At 35.4% G+C, this 19,289-nt stretch overlaps 1 protein-coding gene across 3 annotated transcripts in view; it reads left to right on the forward strand.

Annotated features, from left to right (window-relative positions):
• Nucleotides 1-16,845, forward strand: part of ece2b (endothelin converting enzyme 2b) — an 82,234-nt gene extending 65,389 nt beyond the window's left edge. For all 3 annotated transcript variants that reach the window (XM_039660082.2, XM_039660084.2, XM_039660083.2), the window contains 11 exons: nt 6,446-6,588; nt 6,868-6,982; nt 7,294-7,404; nt 8,419-8,517; nt 8,647-8,724; nt 9,533-9,636; nt 9,725-9,835; nt 9,920-9,987; nt 10,256-10,446; nt 10,892-10,987; nt 13,373-16,845. In XM_039660082.2, coding sequence (XP_039516016.2) covers nt 6,446-6,588; nt 6,868-6,982; nt 7,294-7,404; nt 8,419-8,517; nt 8,647-8,724; nt 9,533-9,636; nt 9,725-9,835; nt 9,920-9,987; nt 10,256-10,446; nt 10,892-10,987; nt 13,373-13,549 — 1,293 coding nt within the window. In that variant the 3' untranslated portion in view covers nt 13,550-16,845. The remainder of the gene's footprint in view (nt 1-6,445; nt 6,589-6,867; nt 6,983-7,293; nt 7,405-8,418; nt 8,518-8,646; nt 8,725-9,532; nt 9,637-9,724; nt 9,836-9,919; nt 9,988-10,255; nt 10,447-10,891; nt 10,988-13,372) is intronic.
• Nucleotides 16,846-19,289: the final 2,444 nt, after the last annotated feature.

The following is a 19,289-nucleotide window of genomic DNA, read 5'->3' on the forward strand; positions in this document are numbered from 1 at the left end:
TTCAGTAATTTCACTTAAATGACAATTAATAGGTCATCTTCATTGCCATTTAAGTGAAATTACTGAACTTGGTAAAAAATTTTCAAGAAGAAAATTTCAAATGGCACTTAGAGGCTTTTTGCATCTGAACTCTTCATATATATATTTCTTACACGGCAACAACATGTGCTGGAACTGTCACGTTTGATCACGTTATTAACAGCAACTGGTTGCAATAATTGCACAATGATAGAAAACTCAACCAAACAGTCTTTGGTCACAAAATCCAACAAGAAACATGTAGGAAAGCATAGAACACAACCACGTAATAAATCGACGATACCAAACCAAGAATGGCGAGAACAGAAGTCTTAAATACACAGGGAGTAATCAACAGAACAGAGAACAGGTGTGAAACTCAAATTAGTAGCAATGACAGGGAACACAGGCAAACAGGAAAAGAACTAGATAAATCTAAAATAATGAAACTAACAGAACTTATCAGTTTTTGATGAAAACATTCCAGGATTTTCTCCATATAATGGACTTAAATGGGAACCAAACGGTTCAAGGTCCAAATGAGAGTTTCAGTGCAAACTGTTCAAAGGGATTTAAACGACACCAGACGATAAATAAGGGTCTTATCTAGCGAAACGATTGGTCATTTAAAAAATTAATAACAAAGTTTAAGTTTTATAAGCACAAATACTCACCTTGCTCTGTTCTGTGATGCGCGTTCGTGACTCTCCTGTTCAAATTCGTTCATCAAAATGAACAAATCTTTTTTTCGAGTCATGACTCGAAGGGTCCTAGATAAGAACCCTATTCATCGTCTGGTGTCGTTTAAAGCCCTTTGAACAGTTTGCACTGAAACTCTCATTTGGACCTTGAACCGTTTGGTTCCCATTGAAGTCCATTATATGGAGAAAATCCTGGAATGTTTTCATCAAAAACCTGAATTTCTTTTCGACTGAAGAAAGAAAGACGTGTACATCTTGGATGACATGGGGGTGAGTAAATTATCAGCAAAATTTTTTAAAGTGAACTAATCCTTCAATGCACCACACCTGTTTCTCTTTTATTGCAAAAAAGGTTTCTTTCTTGGATGAGTTAGTATATATTGAGCCTGTTTACAGTTAGTATTTAGTCTGTCTATGTTGTAGCCTATTATTGTTGGTTGTTCTGTTCATGTTTCGGATATCCGAGCACCCTGAGAACCAAATGGATTTTCCATAAATTGATTTTTTCCACCATTTACTGATTAACGGTTGCTTTAACTAGATGGTATTAAGATGTATCTGTTACCAGTTCCAATCAGACCCGGAGGTTCTAATCAGTTTGTGAAAATCATACACAACAGAATGAATCATTTATCTGGCGAAAGCTATTTAAGGCATTCTGAATTTAATTGTGTTTTACCTAATTAGACAAAGCTTGCAACAGTCACGATATTTTGCATGTAACAGAAGAAAAAAAAAACACTTTTTAATTTTAAGGGCATTTCTGAATTTAATTGAATTTTACCTCATTAGTCAAAGCTTGCAACTGTCACTTCTTATTGTGCATGTGTTTATGCAGAGCAACCTCAAGGGTTCACTTGGTTTTGAGTTTATTAAAAAAACAACAACTCAGCTTCTCAAACCATGAGAGAGAGGGAAAATAGTCACCCAATTTGTTTTCATCTGCCAGAAATCCACAGTAGAGATGAAGGCTATGCGGGGAATGAGGATAGATGGGGGCTTTCAGCTGTGTGTTTACGATGGAGGTCTTTGTTTTATTACACCCAAGGGCAGAGCGGCTAGAATTGCATCTAGGTTTCAGGAATGCAAACATGCAGGTTATTGACTCTTGCCTGCTGATTATTTGAGCTTTTTCTGTGAGAGCGAATCCGAACGTGCATTCTGTGTCCTTTTCATGGCTGAAAGAGAAATCATTAAGGGAAAACATTGAGACGAGCAAAGCTTTCACATCCAAGGTTATGGAAAAATGGAAATTGGTCATAATTAAATGCAACTCTCCATGTTTTAGTGCCATTCAAAGGTTTAATTAAAGTGCGTCATCACTTGATGATGGCTATGTTATGTTGAGATATGAACAGCTGAATAATAATCAGTAACCCCTATTACTGAAGCTTCAACTGTAGAGACAAAGTCAGATTGTGCAATATAATATCACCTAGTGAGATATAAAGATCCTATTGTCAGATATAAAATGACAATTACAGGAAATAAAGTTGTCATTGCAAGATATAGTCACACTGCAAAATGGTAAATCACATTATGAGACAAAGTCATAGATGAGACATTCGCAATTGCTAGATATAGTCACATTGTGTGATAAAATCCCAATTGTAAGATTGTTAAAATGACACTGCAAGATATAAGCTCAGTCCGTGAGATCTCAGTTTACAAAAAAATCGCAATTGTTAAATATGAAATGATAATTACGTGAAATACAATTGCTATAGAAAGATAAAGACAGTCACATTGTGAGATTTATAGTCCAAATTATGATATGTTACATCACATTGTGAGTTATAAAGCTGCATTTACAATAGTCTCATTGCAAAATATTAAGTCACCATTATGAGATATAAAAATATAAAATAAAATATAGAAGCTTGTTTCTGCCACAGAATGAAAAATAAAAAAGGTAATTGCAACTTTTTATCTCACAATTTACAGTTTACATCTCGCAATTCTGACTTTATTTCTCAGAATTGCGAGATATACACTCAGAATTGCGAGATATAAAGTCAGAATTGCGAGATATTAAGTCAGAATTGCGAGATATAAAGTCAGAATTGCGAGATATAAAGTCAGAATTGCGAAATATAAAGTCAGAATTGCGAGATATAAAGTCGCAATTGCGTGTTAAATTAATTCAGAATTGCGAAATATTAAGTCAGAATTGCGAGATATAGTCAGAATTGTGTGATATAGTCGCAATTGCGTTATAAAGTCAGAAATACTAGATATAAAGTCGCAATTGCATGTTATAAAGTCAGAATTGAGAAATATTAAGTCAGAATTGCGAGATATAAAGTCAGAATTGTGAGATATAAAGTCAGAATTGCAAGATAATTGTGTGTTATAAAGTCGCAATTGCGTGTTGAATTAATTCATAATTGCGAAATATAAAGTCAGAATTGCGAGATATAAAGTCAGAATTGCGAAATATCAGGTTAGAATTGCGTGATATAAAGTCAGAATTGTGAGATGTAAAGTCAGAATTGTGAGATATAAAGTCAGAATTGCAAGATATAATGTCAGAAGTCAGAATTGCGAGATATAAAGTCGCAATTGCGTGTTAAATTAATTCAGAATTGCGTCATAATTGTGAGATATAGTCAGAATTGCAAGATATAAGTCACAATTTTGTTATAAAGTCAGAATTGCGAGATATAAATTCAGAATTGTGAGATATAAAGTCAGAATTGCGAGATATAAAGTCAGAATTGTGAGATATAAAGTCAGAATTGCGAGATATAAAGTCAGAATTGTGAGATATAAAGTCAGAATTGTGAGATATAAAGTCAGAATTGTGAGTTATAAAGTCAGAATTGTGAGATATAAAGTCAGAATTGTGAGATATAAAGTCATAATTGCGAGATATAAAGTCAGAATTGTGAGATATAAAGTCAGAATTGTGAGATATAAAGTCAGAATTGCGAGATATAAAGTCATAATTGCGAGATATAAAGTCAGAATTGTGAGATATAAAGTCATAATTGCGAGATATAAAGTCAGAATTGTGAGATATAAAGTCATAATTGCGAGATATAAAGTCAGAATTGTGAGATATAAAGTCAGAATTGCGAGATATAAAGTCAGAATTGTGAGATATAAAGTCAGAATTGTGAGATATAAAGTCATAATTGCGAGATATAAAGTCAGAATTGTGAGATATAAAGTCAGAATTGTGAGATATAAAGTCAGAATTGCGAGATATAAAGTCAGAATTGCGAGATATAAAGTCGCAATTGCGTGTTAAATTAATTCAGAATTGCGAAATATAAAGTCAGAATTGCGAGATATAAAGTCAGAATTGCGAAATATCAGGTTAGAATTGCGTGATATAATGTCAGAATTGTGAGATGTAAAGTCAGAATTGTGAGATATAAAGTCAGAATTGTGAGATGTAAAGTCAGAAGTGTGAGATATAAAGTCAGAATTTGCGAGAAATAAAGTCAGAATTGCAAGATATAATGTCAGAAGTCAGAATTGCGAGATATAAAGTCGCAATTGCGTGTTAAATTAATTCAGAATTGCGTCATAATTGTGAGATATAAAGTCAGAATTGCAAGATATAAGTCACAATTTTGTTATAAAGTCAGAATTGCGAGATATAAAGTCAGAATTGTGAGATATAAAGTCAGAATTGTGAGATATAAAGTCAGAATTGCGAGATATAAAGTCAGAATTGCGAGATATAAAGTCAGAATTGCAAGATATAAAGTCAGAATTGTGAGATATAAAGTCATAATCGCGAGATATAAAGTCATAATTGCGAGATATAAAGTCAGAATTGTGAGATATAAAGTCAGAATTGCGAGATATAAAGTCAGAATTGTGAGATATAAAGTCAGAATTGTGAGATATAAAGTCAGAATTGTGAGATATAAAGTCAGAATTGTGAGATATAAAGTCAGAATTGCGAGATAAAGTCAGAATTGTGAGATATAAAGTCATAATTGCGAGATATAAAGTCAGAATTGTGAGATATAAAGTCAGAATTGTGAGATATAAAGTCAGATTTGCGAGATATAAAGTCAGAATTGTGAGATATAAAGTCAGAATTGTGAGATATAAAGTCAGAATTGCGAGATATAAAGTCAGAATTGCGAGATATAAAGTCAGAATTGCGAGATATAAAGTCAGAATTGTTAGATATAAAGTCATAATTGCGAGATATAAAGTCAGAATTGTGAGATATAAAGTCAGAATTGTGAGATATAAAGTCAGAATTGCGAGATATAAAGTCAGAATTGTGAGATATAAAGTCAGAATTGCGAGATATAAAGTCAGAATTGTGAGATATAAAGTCAGAATTGCGAGATATAAAGTCAGAATTGCGAGATATAAAGTCGCAATTGCGTGTTAAATTAATTCAGAATTGCGAAATATAAAGTCAGAATTGCGAGATATAAAGTCAGAATTGCGAAATATAAAGTCAGAATTGCGAGATATAAAGTCAGAATTGCGAGATATAAAGTCAGAATTGCAAGATATAAAGTCAGAATTGCGAGATATAAAGTCAGAATTGCAAGATATAAAGTCAGAAGTCAGAATTGCGAGATATAAAGTCGCAATTGCGTGTTAAATTAATTCAGAATTGCGAAATATTAAGTCAGAATTTCGAGATATAGTCAGAATTGTGTGATATAGTCGCAATTGCGTTATAAAGTCAGAAATGCGAGATATAAAGTCGCAATTGCATGTTATAAAGTCAGAATTGCGAAATATTAAGTCAGAATTGCAAGATATAGTCAGAATTGTGTGATATAGTCGCAATTGCGTTATAAAGTCAGAAATGCGAGATATAAAGTCGCAATTGCATGTTATAAAGTCAGAATTGTGAGATATAAAGTCAGAATTGCAAGATATATAAAGTCAGAAGTCAGAATTGCGTGTTATAAAGTCGCAATTGCGTGTTAAATTAATTCAGAATTGCGAAAAATAAAGTCAGAATTGCGACATATAAAGTCAGAATTGCGAAATATAAAGTCAGAATTGCGTGATATAAAGTCAGAATTGTGAGACATAAAGTCAGAATTGCGAGATATAAAGTCAGAATTGCAAGATATAAAGTCAGAAGTCAGAATTGCGAGATATAAAGTCGCAATTGCGTGTTAAATTAATTCAGAATTGCGAAATATATAGTCAGAATTGCGAGATATAGTCAGAATTGTGTGATATAGTCGCAATTGCGTTATAAAGTCAGAATTGCGTGATATAAAGTCGCAATTGTATGTTGTAAAGTCAGAATTGTAAGATATAAACTATTTTGACGGGAAAAAATTAGTCTTTTTTTCACCTTAGAATTGGCCTGATAACTCGCAATTGCAAGTGTATATCTCACAATTCTGAGAAAAATATTAGAATTTCGAGATAGAAATTCGCAATTGTGTGATAAAAAGTCTCAATTCTGTCTTTTTTCGACTTTATTTCTCATAATTGCGACTTTATATCTCAGAATTGCGACTTTATATCTTGCAAATGCGACTTTATTCTGACTTCATATCTCACAATTCTGAGATTAATAGTTGCAATTATCTTTTTCTTTTTTTATTCAGTGGCAGAAACAAGCTTCCGTAAATAGGTGTCAGTGTCAGGGTCAAGGGCGGTTTTTGCTTTTTTGTTTTTTGTTTTTCGTAATTGTGATTTTACACTCCAACACTGCATTACACTGAAATGAATGAGGAAATAATTGACTGATGACATTATGACATTTGTTTCGGTCATAGGCGTTGGCTCCGGCAGTTGAATGGTTGGATTATCTGAACTCGGTCCTTTCCCCGCTAGAGTTAAACGACACGGAGCCTGTGGTGGTCTACGCCAAGGAATACATGCAACAAGTTTCGGAGCTCATCAACAAGACCGACCGCAGGTACGGCTTTCTCTACGGTTCAGAGTTCAGGAAGAGGACGTCCCCTCTGAGAGCATCTGTTTTAGATTGTGTATCAGAACATTCGGTACTAAGAACAGACTCTCTCTCTCACCCGTTCTCACTCTTCTGCCTCTCCGTCTACAGATATTAATGCATTTATTCCTTCTTAGATCTTCTGTAACACAGTCTCTCTCTCGGTCTGTATAAATAAATGAATACACATGCAGGAATGGTCCTCTTTTTAGATATTATGATGCTCTCTTTCTCTTTGTTCTCCAGTCTTCTGAATAATTACATGATCTGGAATCTGGTGCAGAAAGGAGCGTCCAGTCTCGACCAGAGGTTTGAGAACGCTCAGGATAAGCTCCTGGAGAGCCTCTACGGCACTAAGAAGGTGTGTATGGATGAATTAAAGAAATAGTCATTTCATTTGAATTTGCCCATAGTCAAACTTTTAGCAATAATGTGGATTCAGAACACTTGGACTACTTTTATAATACATTTATTGCATTTTTAGAGCTCAAAAGCCCCACTCCCCATTCACTTACATTGTATGGATTGAAAAAACGGTAACACTGTACAATAAGTGGTCCCCATTTTGGTCCCAATGCAATGGTCTCCATTTTGTGATTTTATGACTAATGTTTCAGGTTTGCCAGATAAGTTGATGAGTGTAATTTGTCAACATGTCTGTTTTGTGTTCAGTCTTGTACCCCACGCTGGCAGACGTGTATCGGGAACACAGATGACACTCTCGGTTTTGCATTGGGTGCTCTTTTCGTCAAAGCCACCTTCGACAAACAGAGCAAAGAAATAGTGAGTAACTCAAAGCCGTTTGTCATTGTAAGAGTATTTGGTTTATGTCCGCGCGGTAACACTTTAGAATACGGTTCCTTCGTTAATGAATAACTACACAAGAACTAATGAGTAACACAATATTAACAATCTAGTAACTATTATTAATTAACAAGAAACTCTGATTAACGAACTAGTAAGTAATAGCGCACAGACGAAAGTGGTAGTTCACTATTAAGTAATCAATAACTACTGTTTTTTTAATACTTCCCAGAGAACTACTGAAAAAGTTTATTAACAATCTAGTAACTACTATTAACTAAAAGAAACTCTTATTAACGAATTAGTAAGTAATAGCTCACAGATGAAAGTGTTACTAGATACTTCTGTGGGAGTTACTAATTATTTGGATCCGTATTATAAAGTGAAGATCATTGGAACTAACTAGTAATTACTCAAGTGTTACTAAAGACATTTTCTAAAAGTTACTAAAGTTCACCAAAAATATCAAACGTTTGCACAAATCATGACTAGATCATGTAGTAACACTTGAGTAATTACTAGTTAGTTCCAATGATCTTCACTTTATAATACGGATCCAAATAATTAGTAATTCCCACAGAAGTATCTAGTAACACTTTCATCTGTGAGCTATTACTTACTAATTCGTTAATAAGAGTTTCTTTTAGTTAATAGTAGTTACTAGATTGTTAATAAACTTTTTCAGTAGTTCTCTGGGAAGTATAAAATAGTAGTTATTGATTACTTAATAGTGAACTACCACTTTCGTCTGTGCGCTATTACTTACTAGTTCGTTAATCAGAGTTTCTTGTTAATTAATAATAGTTACTAGATTGTCAATATTGTGTTTCTCATTAGTTCTGGTGTAGTTATTCATTAACGAAGGAACCGTATTCTAAAGTGTTACCGTCCGCGTGTTTAATTTGGAATCTCATTGGTGATGCATGTTTGCCATCATGTGGCAGAAATGTGAATTTTAGAGTTCACAACCTCATCTTTTCTGTCAAAATGCAGGCGGAAGGAATGATCAATGAAATCCGCTCAGCTTTCAAAAACGCGCTAGATGATTTGAACTGGATGGATGATCAAACCCGACAAGCTGCCAAGGACAAGGTGAGAGAATGAGAATGACTGAGAGACTTGCGGATTTGTCTGGGATTCAGGACGGCGAAAAAAGCTTAACTGTAAACACTCTGCATTGCTTGTCAAGAAATCGGGATAAAGTGTGTTTTCTGGCTCTAGGCGGATGCCATCTATGACATGATCGGATTTCCAGACTTCATTCTGGACTCCAAAGAGCTTGATGATGTGTATGATGGGGTGAGTCAGCGAACAGCTTTCGCTTACATTTTAAGAATCCTAAAACTTTATTTTCAGGTTTAAATGATTTTCAGTGCATTCAATGTAAAAATATGACAGTGAAATATTAAAAAAAATCAATCATATTGTACATTCAATTAGTAATTGTGGATAAATAATATGTTTAATTTAATCTATTTGTACAACCATTCAAAAAGCTTGAAGTTTTTTTTTTAGTTTTTTTTTTTAAATTAATAGTAGGCCTACTGTATTTAGCAAGGAAGGATGCATTAATTTGATCAAAAATGTCAGTAAAACATCTACATTCTGAAAAAAAAAATAAAAATAAAAAATATATATATATATATATATATATATTTCAAACAAATTCTGTTCTTTTGAACTTTTGAGAATCCTTAAAGAAATTGTCTGAAAAAAAAAAAAAAAAAAAAACTGTTTTCAGCATCAATAATAATCCGAAATGTTTCTTGGTCATCAAATCGTCATATTAGAATTATTTCTGAAGGATCATGTGACACTGAGAAATGATGCTGAAAATCACAAGAATAAATTACATTTTAAAATCTATTAAAATTAAACACAGGTACTTTAAATTGGACAACATTTTTCACAATATTATTGTTGTTATTGTGTTTTTCTGATAAATGCAGTCTCAGTGAAACATTCAAAAACAAAAAAATCTTACCGACCCATTATTATTATTACCGATTATATTATATAGGCTACTGATTTATTTAAGTACTTTATTTAATTTAACAATACTGAAAATATCCCAGCTAACAGGTAATGTGATGTTTGTTTCTTGTAGTATGAGGTTACAGAAGACAACTTCTTCCAGAATATGATCAACTTCTACAACTTCTCAGCACGAGTGATGGCAGACCAGCTCCGCAAGCCACCGAACAGAGACCAGTGAGTTTAACAGTGTGTGTTAAGAGAGAAGCGAGGCTTCCTGTCGGACGGTGGCTGGTTTGTGATTGCGCTATCTTTGCATCTGTAGATGGAGTATGACTCCACCCACGGTGAACGCTTACTACATGCCGACCAAGAACGGCATCGTGTTCCCCGCCGGCATCTTGCAGGCCCCGTTCTACGCCCACGACCACCCCATGTGAGCAGACGTGGCTGAGATAGTTAGCATGTTAGCATAGTTAGCATAGTTAGCATAACAACTGTGATGTGGTGTGTTTCACAGAGCTTTAAACTTTGGTGGTATTGGAGTGGTCATGGGACACGAGTTAACGCATGCATTTGATGATCAAGGTTAGTACACTGGGGGTCATATCGTATTTGTGTCTTTCCCTGAATGCATTTTACAGTAAAACTTTTAATTTGACCTTATTACAAAGTGGACTTTTTAAAAATGTAGCCTACTTGAAATGAAATGTCAATTAAAGTGAACTCCGTTTAAGTACACTTAAGTGGGGCTTAATTTCAATGATGGACTTTTTGAGCTCGTAAAGTTGCGATACATTTTTTATAGTGCATCAACAAAATTCAAAATTTATAAACCTTTAATTGTATTACACAGGCAGAGAGTATGACAAAGACGGGAACCTTCGGCCTTGGTGGCAGAACTCCTCGGTGGAGGCATTTAAGAACCGCACCGAGTGTATGGTGGACCAGTACACCCAGTACACCATCAACGGAGAGCACATTAATGGCAAACAGACGCTGGGAGAAAACATAGCAGACAACGGTGGCCTGAAAGCGGCCTATCACGTAGGTCACATTCAGTTTTGGGTGTTAAGTCATTCATTACTGTCATTTAATTACAGTAAAGTAAGGCTCTACTGTTATTTTTCTGTCATTTTATTACAGATTTCATTGAATTTAACGTCGTCTAATGTTAAAATGTATGTTTTTAATGTAACGCTGACCCTTTGAATGCTTTGTGATTAGGAAAGTAATCCAATTGCACTGTTGAAGTGTAATTTACCTGACACTAGTTACATTTCTTTAATTTTTTTTAGCTTTTTTGTCATTTATTAAATGTGCATATACAACATGGGGTGAAATCCCATTGACATATAAGATAATTGGAAGATTTTGTGGTTCCCGTGGCTCCCCCTTCTGGTGATGGATATTAATCACTACACATTTATTTTCCCAGAGCTAATGCAAATGTTGCAGTTAAATTGAACTAAGGCAAACTTTGTTTGGACAGGCGTACAGGTCATGGGTGAAGAAGAACGGTGAAGAGAAGAGACTTCCCGCTGTCAATCTGACAAACGACCAGCTCTTCTTCTTAGGTTTTGCACAGGTATGAAAAGACACACAAAAAGAGAAGCAAGTATGCGAAAATAATAACAAGTATGACGTGAAACACCTGTTCACCCAACTACTGTGTGACTGGTAAACATGCTTTGCCTCGCAAATACAGGGCAAATATTAAACTTATTTTGCATCTCAGGCAGTGTAAGTAATTTGCTGGAAAAAAAAAATTATATATATATATATATATATATATATTCATTTTTATAATAAAGTAACACTTTAAAGTCAATGGTTTAGGTATCGATTAAGCAACTTTTTTTAATTGCTTCTTGTTAATATATTAAAAAAAAAATTAAAAAAAAAAATTTGACACGCAAAATTAATATGAACGCGTTATTATAGTTTATATCAACCAAGATTAATCAGTGATTTGAATTTTGACAATCAGTGATTTGAATTCCAGTCTTCTTACAGCATATCTTAATCTTGGTAAATTTGAATATGTAATATTATTATATCATAACATGGAATATATTGTAAATGATTTCTGTAATATCATACATATTTATGCTATGTTAATATATTAACATTATATAACTTATAATATTCATTTATTACTGCATGAAATTAATATTTCCTTGATAAATCTTAACAAACTGAATTTTTGTTAATGTTTATATATGCAACTATGGCGTATATATATATATATATATATATATATATATATATTAACAAATGTTAATATCAACATTAATAATTATTATTTTAATTTTATTTTAATTTTTTAATTCAAAAGTTAGATCTGTTAGTATTATTAAATGGACCTGAGCTGACATGAACTAATAAACAGTTATATTTTTACTAACTAACATAGACATAGCTTATTAAAAACTGTCTTCCTCATTGTTAGTTAAGTAATGCATTATCTAAAGGGACCTTATTGTAAAGTGTTACTATTATAATGTTAGTATATTATTAAATGTATTAATTCATATGTTCTTTAAATCAAGTGTTACCAATAAATCGAATATAATACCTGTTAAATAAAGCACTTGATATGACGTATTGTGAACGATATTACACTAAATCAACACTAAAAACCAGGGCAGGCCCTGACCAATTTGCTGCCCTAAGCAAGATTTTACCTGGCGCCCCATGCATTACAGCCCACTTCACCCCATCATTTGTGTTGTTGATTATTTAGTCATATATATATATATATATATATATATATAGCAAGAGCATTACATCTAGTTAGCATTCAAGTCAAGTCCCCCTTTAGTGCTTTTTAGCCTACAATACAGATATTTCAAGCAGCCTTACAGTGATAACAGGAAAATAATGCAACAAAGTTTTTTTCTCCTGTACAGCAGATCTAGAAGAAAAATAGTGTCATAATCAAGCTTAAGTATGTTCAGTGAAGGTTTATTTTATTGTATTTTTTGATTTATTAATTTCATTTATATATAGCCGCTCTAGATAAAACAGGGATGTCATGTTCCAAATGTAATTCATGCACAAACTATTCATTGAGCACAAGCAAAAGTGTTTGTTTGGGAGTTGATGGCAGCAATCTTCCACTAAATTATGGCACGTTTCATGTTTTCAACAGGAATGAAATTGCTAAATGTCTTTAATGTGAATGTTACATGAAACATTAGCTACTTTTAATAAACCTGTGCTTTAGTGTAAGCGCCCTCAAACGAAAGCAATGTTGTCTACATTGGATGCGGCGAGGAGGGACGCTAAAAAACAAATGACCAACTAACACAGTCTCATCCCAAAAAGTCATATAACTGACGTCTTGGGGCGTATTTTGACCATACGTAAATATCCGCCTTTTTGGGCCCCCTTAAACGTCGGTAGATGGCGATCCCGGGCCGTCATACAACTGACGCTTTACCTTTAACGTCAGTTAGGTGACGGGTTAGGTTTAGGTATGGGGTAGAGTTAGGATCCCATAACCTCATCTACCGACGTTTAAGGGGGCCCTAAAAAGGCGAATATTGACGTATGGTCAAAAGACGTCCCAAAACGTCAGTTATATGACATCTTGGGATGACACCGGGTTGGACCAACAGTAAACTGATCACGCGCGCTCTGTTTCTGGCGCACTTCAAGCACTCGCTGGGCGGGGGGAGATTGATGCACCGGACCGGAGTCAGGGGACTTAGTTAAGAATTTGTGGAGCTGTTTTGCTTTATTTTGTAGTATTTCGAATTAATGGTTTTAAAATAGTATTAGTAAAAAAAAAAAAAAAAAGTTCACTCGTTCACTCATTTTGGCGCCCCCCTGAGTGGTAGCGCCCTTAGCATTTGCCTATACCGCCAATGCCACGGGCCGGCCCTGCTAAAAACAATACAAACCAGAACAGTGATGGTGAAAACGTGTGGTCTCACATCAAACGCATTCGTTTGACTCTTGTTCTCAGGTGTGGTGCTCCGTCCGAACGCCAGAAAGCGCTCACGAGGGCCTGATGACGGACCCTCACAGCCCACCCAAATACCGCGTCGTCGGCACCCTGTCCAACTCACCCGACTTCGCAGAGCACTTCCAGTGTCCGCTGGGCTCTGCTATGAACTCCGGCCACCGCTGTGAGGTGTGGTAGGACTGGCACACACTAAACACCAGCTTGCTTACACAGACCAGCCTGGCCAACGACAAAAAACACGCTGAACGGACAGTTTGGGCTCTTTCTCAAGCACAGTTTTTTAATTTATGTGTTGGGTGATGAATCCGGGAGGAGACGAGCGCCTGCCAACATTGATGTTCTCCAGTGTTCGAATCGACCGATATCAAATTTTCCTCTGCCACCTGGGCTCGCTTTATTTATTTGTTTGCTGAACTCAAGGACATGAATGGGCCCCGTCCAACGCTTACACGTGTGATTCTCGCTTCATACCCACTGTGTGAAGATGTGACCACTGTGACGCCACTGGGAATATGTGTCTCCGTGACCTCGCAGGAAACGTTTGGCTCCATCTGTGATGACTTCATGTTCTCACGGTGACCTCACAGGAAGTGATGAACGACATCTGTGACCCCCCACAGGAAAGGAAGGTTTCATGGAAGCGCTATCTAACGACAGGGAGAGCCACTGTGTGTTCATCCCACCTGTGTATCATGTGTTTGATCTTGACAAAGTTGAAATGAAACGTTCATTTTAAACTGCTCTTTGCCAAAGAACAATTTCAGTGTTGTTCCTTGTGTAAGCGAAAGTGGGAATTTTGCACTGCTTCGACCTTCGGTAATCCCATTCCAGTGTAAATCCAGTGTGTTTGCCTAAAGACATTTACTTGTATGTGAACGCTGTGTTTCCGTGTCAGTGTGTCTGTGAAGGGGCGTTGTTTGAACTTTGTCAAGTCTGCTGAAATACGTTCTCAAAACCACTAAAAGGGTGAATCTCACCAATGTCCGAGTCATATTTGCATTACAAATGTCTATTTTTTTTTTTCGTGACAATCTTAAGACATTATTCCTCAAAATCCCTACAGTTCATTAGATTATACTCCTTAAATAATGTTCCAGTAAACAAATACTGTAATACAATGAAATCAACATAGATTAGAGGTTGTACAACAAATACCAACAACATCAGACAATTATAAATGAAATAAAATTATATGTGTACACTAATGTTTAAAAGTTTGGGGTCAGGACATTTTAATTGAAAGAAATGAATACATTTATTTATTTAGGAAACATTCTATTTCTACGCTATCTCACGACCAATTCGTACGAGTGATTCAAAAGTGGCTAATTCGTACTAATTCATACGACCTCACTCGTACGAATTTGTACGATTTGTCTAAACCCACGTGACGGTTATGTTTAGGGGCGGGGTCAGGGGTAGGTCATTCGTACGAATTCACACGAATTGGCTAATTCGTACAATATGTACGATTTAGCAAAATCGTACTAATTCGTACGAGTGAGGTCGTACGAATTGTTACGAATTAGCCACCTCGTAAAATTCGTACGAATTCCCGTGATGATCGGGTTGTCTATTTCAAATAAAGGATCTTTTGACCTTTCTATTCATCAGAGAATCCTGAAAAAACAACTCTATCAAGGTTTCTACAAGAATATTGATTCATGATGCTAAAAATTCAGCTTTGACATCACAGGAATACATCAAATCTTCAGATATATTAAATAAGAAAACAGTTGTTATAAATTGTAATACTATTTTACAATACCACTGAATTTACTGTATTTTTAAAGTCTTGGTGAGCATTACAATAATGAGATTTGTGGGATAAACGTTTGAAAAAGAATGTCACAATGCAAGAAATCTTCATTTTCAATCAAGTTTAGTTGAAATAGGACATATTCTTGACATGTGTCTTGAGATTCACCCATTTGCTAAACTTTCCAGCATGCCTAAAGTGTTTCAGAGAGTTGCATCAGACATTATTGTATGTGCAGAGTGATTAAACTACTCATTTTAGGTTGGATTGCTGCCGTGTCCAAACCCATCTACTGCGTTTTCAGTTGCTGTAAAGTGACCCTGCGAGGACAGTTTAATCTGAATGTTTGTTCTGTTGAAGTGTTGATTGGTCCTGAACCTGGCTTTTGCTTTCCTGAAGCAGGCCAGTTGTGTCATTTGATGTGTTTTGAATGCTGCTGACTTCACCTTTTGTTGGTTTGTGTTTATTTTAAACACAGTTGAATTGCACCATTTTAAAAGCTGTAAGTGTGTTTGGCATCTTGTTCCGACAGCTGGTTAACCAAGGAATGTTACTGCCACTAAATTTGAAAATCCTAACTGTTAATAAGCATTTATTGTGACACACTCATTTGGTAAAGTTGTATCAGGTATAATTAACCCCAAAATTTTAATGCATCCTTTCTCTGAATGGAAAAGAGCGGCATTGACATTTTTCAAAATATCTACTTTTTTGTTTCATTGAAGGGACTGAGGAAAATGATGGCAGAATTTTAATTTTTGGGTGAATTATTCCTTGAACTGTTTAGTCAGTCTGTTGTCTATCGACACTCTTGCAAGTTTTAGAGCTTTGTTTTTTTTTTTAAGTTTGATTGAATTATGTTACTGAACTCGTCCTTGATTTCGCTTTGTATAACACCATGAATATTTTTCCAGATGTCAGATGTCTAAAGTTTTGCCATGGAGAGGCATTTGGTTTTGGCCTTAATTATTTACTGTAGACCTATGGAATACAATGTACATAGATAGACTTAAATATATTCCAATTTATGTTGAAGAAAAATGGAAACTTGAAATGTTTCAAAGCCTTTAATAGCCAGTAAATGCCATTTATGTGTGTTATATGCCTGCTTTATTTGCAATCTTAGTCTCAAATACCAAAATGCCAATCGAGAATTTCCTTTTGAGAACTGAAAGACTGATTATCTTGATGTTTTTGCTGGATGAAAGCCATTTATTGAGCTTTGGCTTGAGTGTAATAGAGGTATCTATCAACTTCTGACACTCACACTTCACTTTCAGTGTTTCAAAGAAGTTCAATTTATTGAAATGATAGATGCGAATTGTTTTTTTTCCAGAATGTCATTAAATGTGCCACATACCGCATTCCGTTCAAAATAATGGGATGATACAGGGTGATATTATCCACCCACTCACCGTTAAAATACTGAAATTGTCAATCATCTTCAAGAAGATGCCTTATTTAAGTTACAGAGTGTACATTCACCATTTAATCAGCTGTTGTCATGTGTCTTGTGTACGGCTAGGATTGATATTTGAGAGGTTACATTGTCTTATAGTTGTATTTTTCTTTTCTTTCATTTTTTTTTTAATCAGACAATATTCCCTGGGATATTAGTTGAGAGGAGAATATGCTCTGCCCAGTGTGTAGTGCAACATTCAACCTAGAGAACTGTCAATGAACATGAAATAAAGGATATATATTATAAAAAAAAGCTAAATTTTCTCTTGGTTTTTTAAACTATTTACTTTGAACTATTTTTATGTTGGTAGTGTAGTAATAAATATGGTTTTTAAATTATTTATATTTGAATATTTATGTCACATTCCACCTGTTACGGTACCCGAGTGTGCAAAACAATCAGTTACCATAGTTACCAATAACCCACACCTGATCCTTATCACTTCAGTCATCTTCACTCCTTTATAAGCACACACACGCATTCAGTCAGTGTTTGGCCTATAAGGATATAGAGTAGGGGTGGGCGATATAGCCTAAAAATTATATCACGATATTTCAAGAATATTTGCGATAATGATATTTATCACGATATAGAAAAAATATATATGAAACAATGTTTTATTGGTGATTGCAGCTGGCTGGCAGCAGCATTAGTGCAAAAAAAGTATAACATAACTCCTTATCATTTTACTTAACAATAACTACAGTAATACATTAACAATATTAACAATAACTTCAGAAGCCTGCACAATATTGTCATCTAATAAAATTTATCTAAACTTTGAAGTACAAAAAATTTAAACAAACAGCGGCAATCCAAACAAACCTTCAAAATAACAGTTGCCTTGCATAGTTTTTGGATTAGCATCAAATAAGGTATACAATACCTATAATTGTATAAAATCGGAACATTTAGGGAAAAAACATTTAGTGGGGAATAAATAAGAGACAATTGTAACACTAAATCTGGTAAAACTTTACACATTGCTCTTTGTATTGTACATTCATGAAAAAAAAAACAAGGTAACAAATCAAAAGGATTAATTATTATATAGCCTAGTCTACTATAAAATTGAGGCATGTTTAAAATATAGCACAGCTGTTTAATGAGGCAGCAACATATGATCGATAGGACAGAACAAAGGCTATTAATAATCTTTCATTGCGCAAAAGTATTATGATATGAAAGGCTCCAATATATCGCACAGCGCTTATGCGCATCCTGAGCGCTGAATGATGCGCTTGAAGCAACACGGAGTCACAGCGCGCACGCGCAGCGCGTCGAATACTCCGCACTGAACAGTTCAAAGCACAAAGGAAATAAATATTGATGCGTAGCGTCGTGTATAATATACAGCATCTAGCTATGCAATCGTTTATCGAGTCCTTTCTTTTAACAGTTTTACATTTCAGTTACCGTGCGCGTGATGAACAACAGTGCTCTGACTCTAGTGTTTTGCTCTAACAGACACCCGGCCGGTAGAAAGTAACATGATGATTTAGTTAACGTTACAGCAATAAAGTCCAGCAAGATAAAGTTGTGTTATGCGAAACCATAGACCTTTTATTTACAAATATAATAATAGTAACATTGAATATTCTTAGAAAGAGTTTAATCGTGTTGACTGTTGTACCCGAACTGCGGAAACTCTGAAGGAAGATTAGGCGAATGCAAAATGTACGCTAGTAGTGGTGAAACGAGTTTTCATGCATATTTGAAAAAAAAAAAAAAAAAATTTTGTTGTTGGAGATCTGACCTCTTGTACTCAAACAACTTCCATACTATTGAAGTAGCGCCCTTTTTAGGAACTAAATCTTGATCTGATCCGGAGGCTGACATGCTGCTGTGTTGTTGTGCACGCGCTAAGTAACGTAAATACGCCATACGTCATCATATCATCAATATCGCGATATGACAATTTTTTATCATGTAAAATTTTATACCGGTATTATCGTGGACGGTATGATATGGCACAGCCCTAATATAGAGTTCTTAGCTGCTGTACTCACCTGTGGATATCCTAAGAATTACCTTTGTGTTCCAGGAGTCTGCTGCAAGCTACTTTGTCTCAGGTGGCCATACCAAGAAAGGGTTGGGGGAAAAAATCGATTCTTAGATGCATCGCGATGCGGACATGGACCATTCTGAATCGATTCACAAATGCCAAAAATTGATTTTAATAGTGACGTAATTTAAATCAACGTAATATTGAAGGGAGGTAAAAGATGGAACTCTGAAGCACGGAAGTGCAGTAACACATAACAGAGACGCGATGGCTGAGCACAAAATCCTAACACGCTCGTTAAAAGCTGACGTGTGGAAATATTTTGGCTTCTGAAGTTGAAGGGGGAAACGAGCTGGACAAGAGCCACTTCTCGGCCAAGGTGGTCGTACCAAGCTCCCTCTTCTTGGCCAAGGTGGCCGCACCAAGCTCCCACTTCTTGGCCAAGGTTGCCGTACCAAGCTCCCTCTTCTTGGCCAAGGTGGCCACACCAAGTTCCCACTTCTTGGCCAAGGTGGCCGTACCAAGTTCCCTCTTCTTGGCCAAAGTGGCCGTACCAAGCTCCCTCTTCTTGGCCAAGGTGGCAGTACCAAGCTCCCTCTTTTTGGCCAAGGTGGCCTCACCAAGCTCCCACTTCTTGGCCAAGGTGGTCGTACCAAGCTCCCTCTTCTTGGCCAAGGTGGTCGTACCAAGT

This window comes from Pimephales promelas, chromosome 16 (genome assembly GCF_988280905.1).
Source record: "Pimephales promelas chromosome 16, fPimPro1.hap1.1, whole genome shotgun sequence".
Taxonomy (NCBI): domain Eukaryota; kingdom Metazoa; phylum Chordata; class Actinopteri; order Cypriniformes; family Leuciscidae; genus Pimephales; species Pimephales promelas.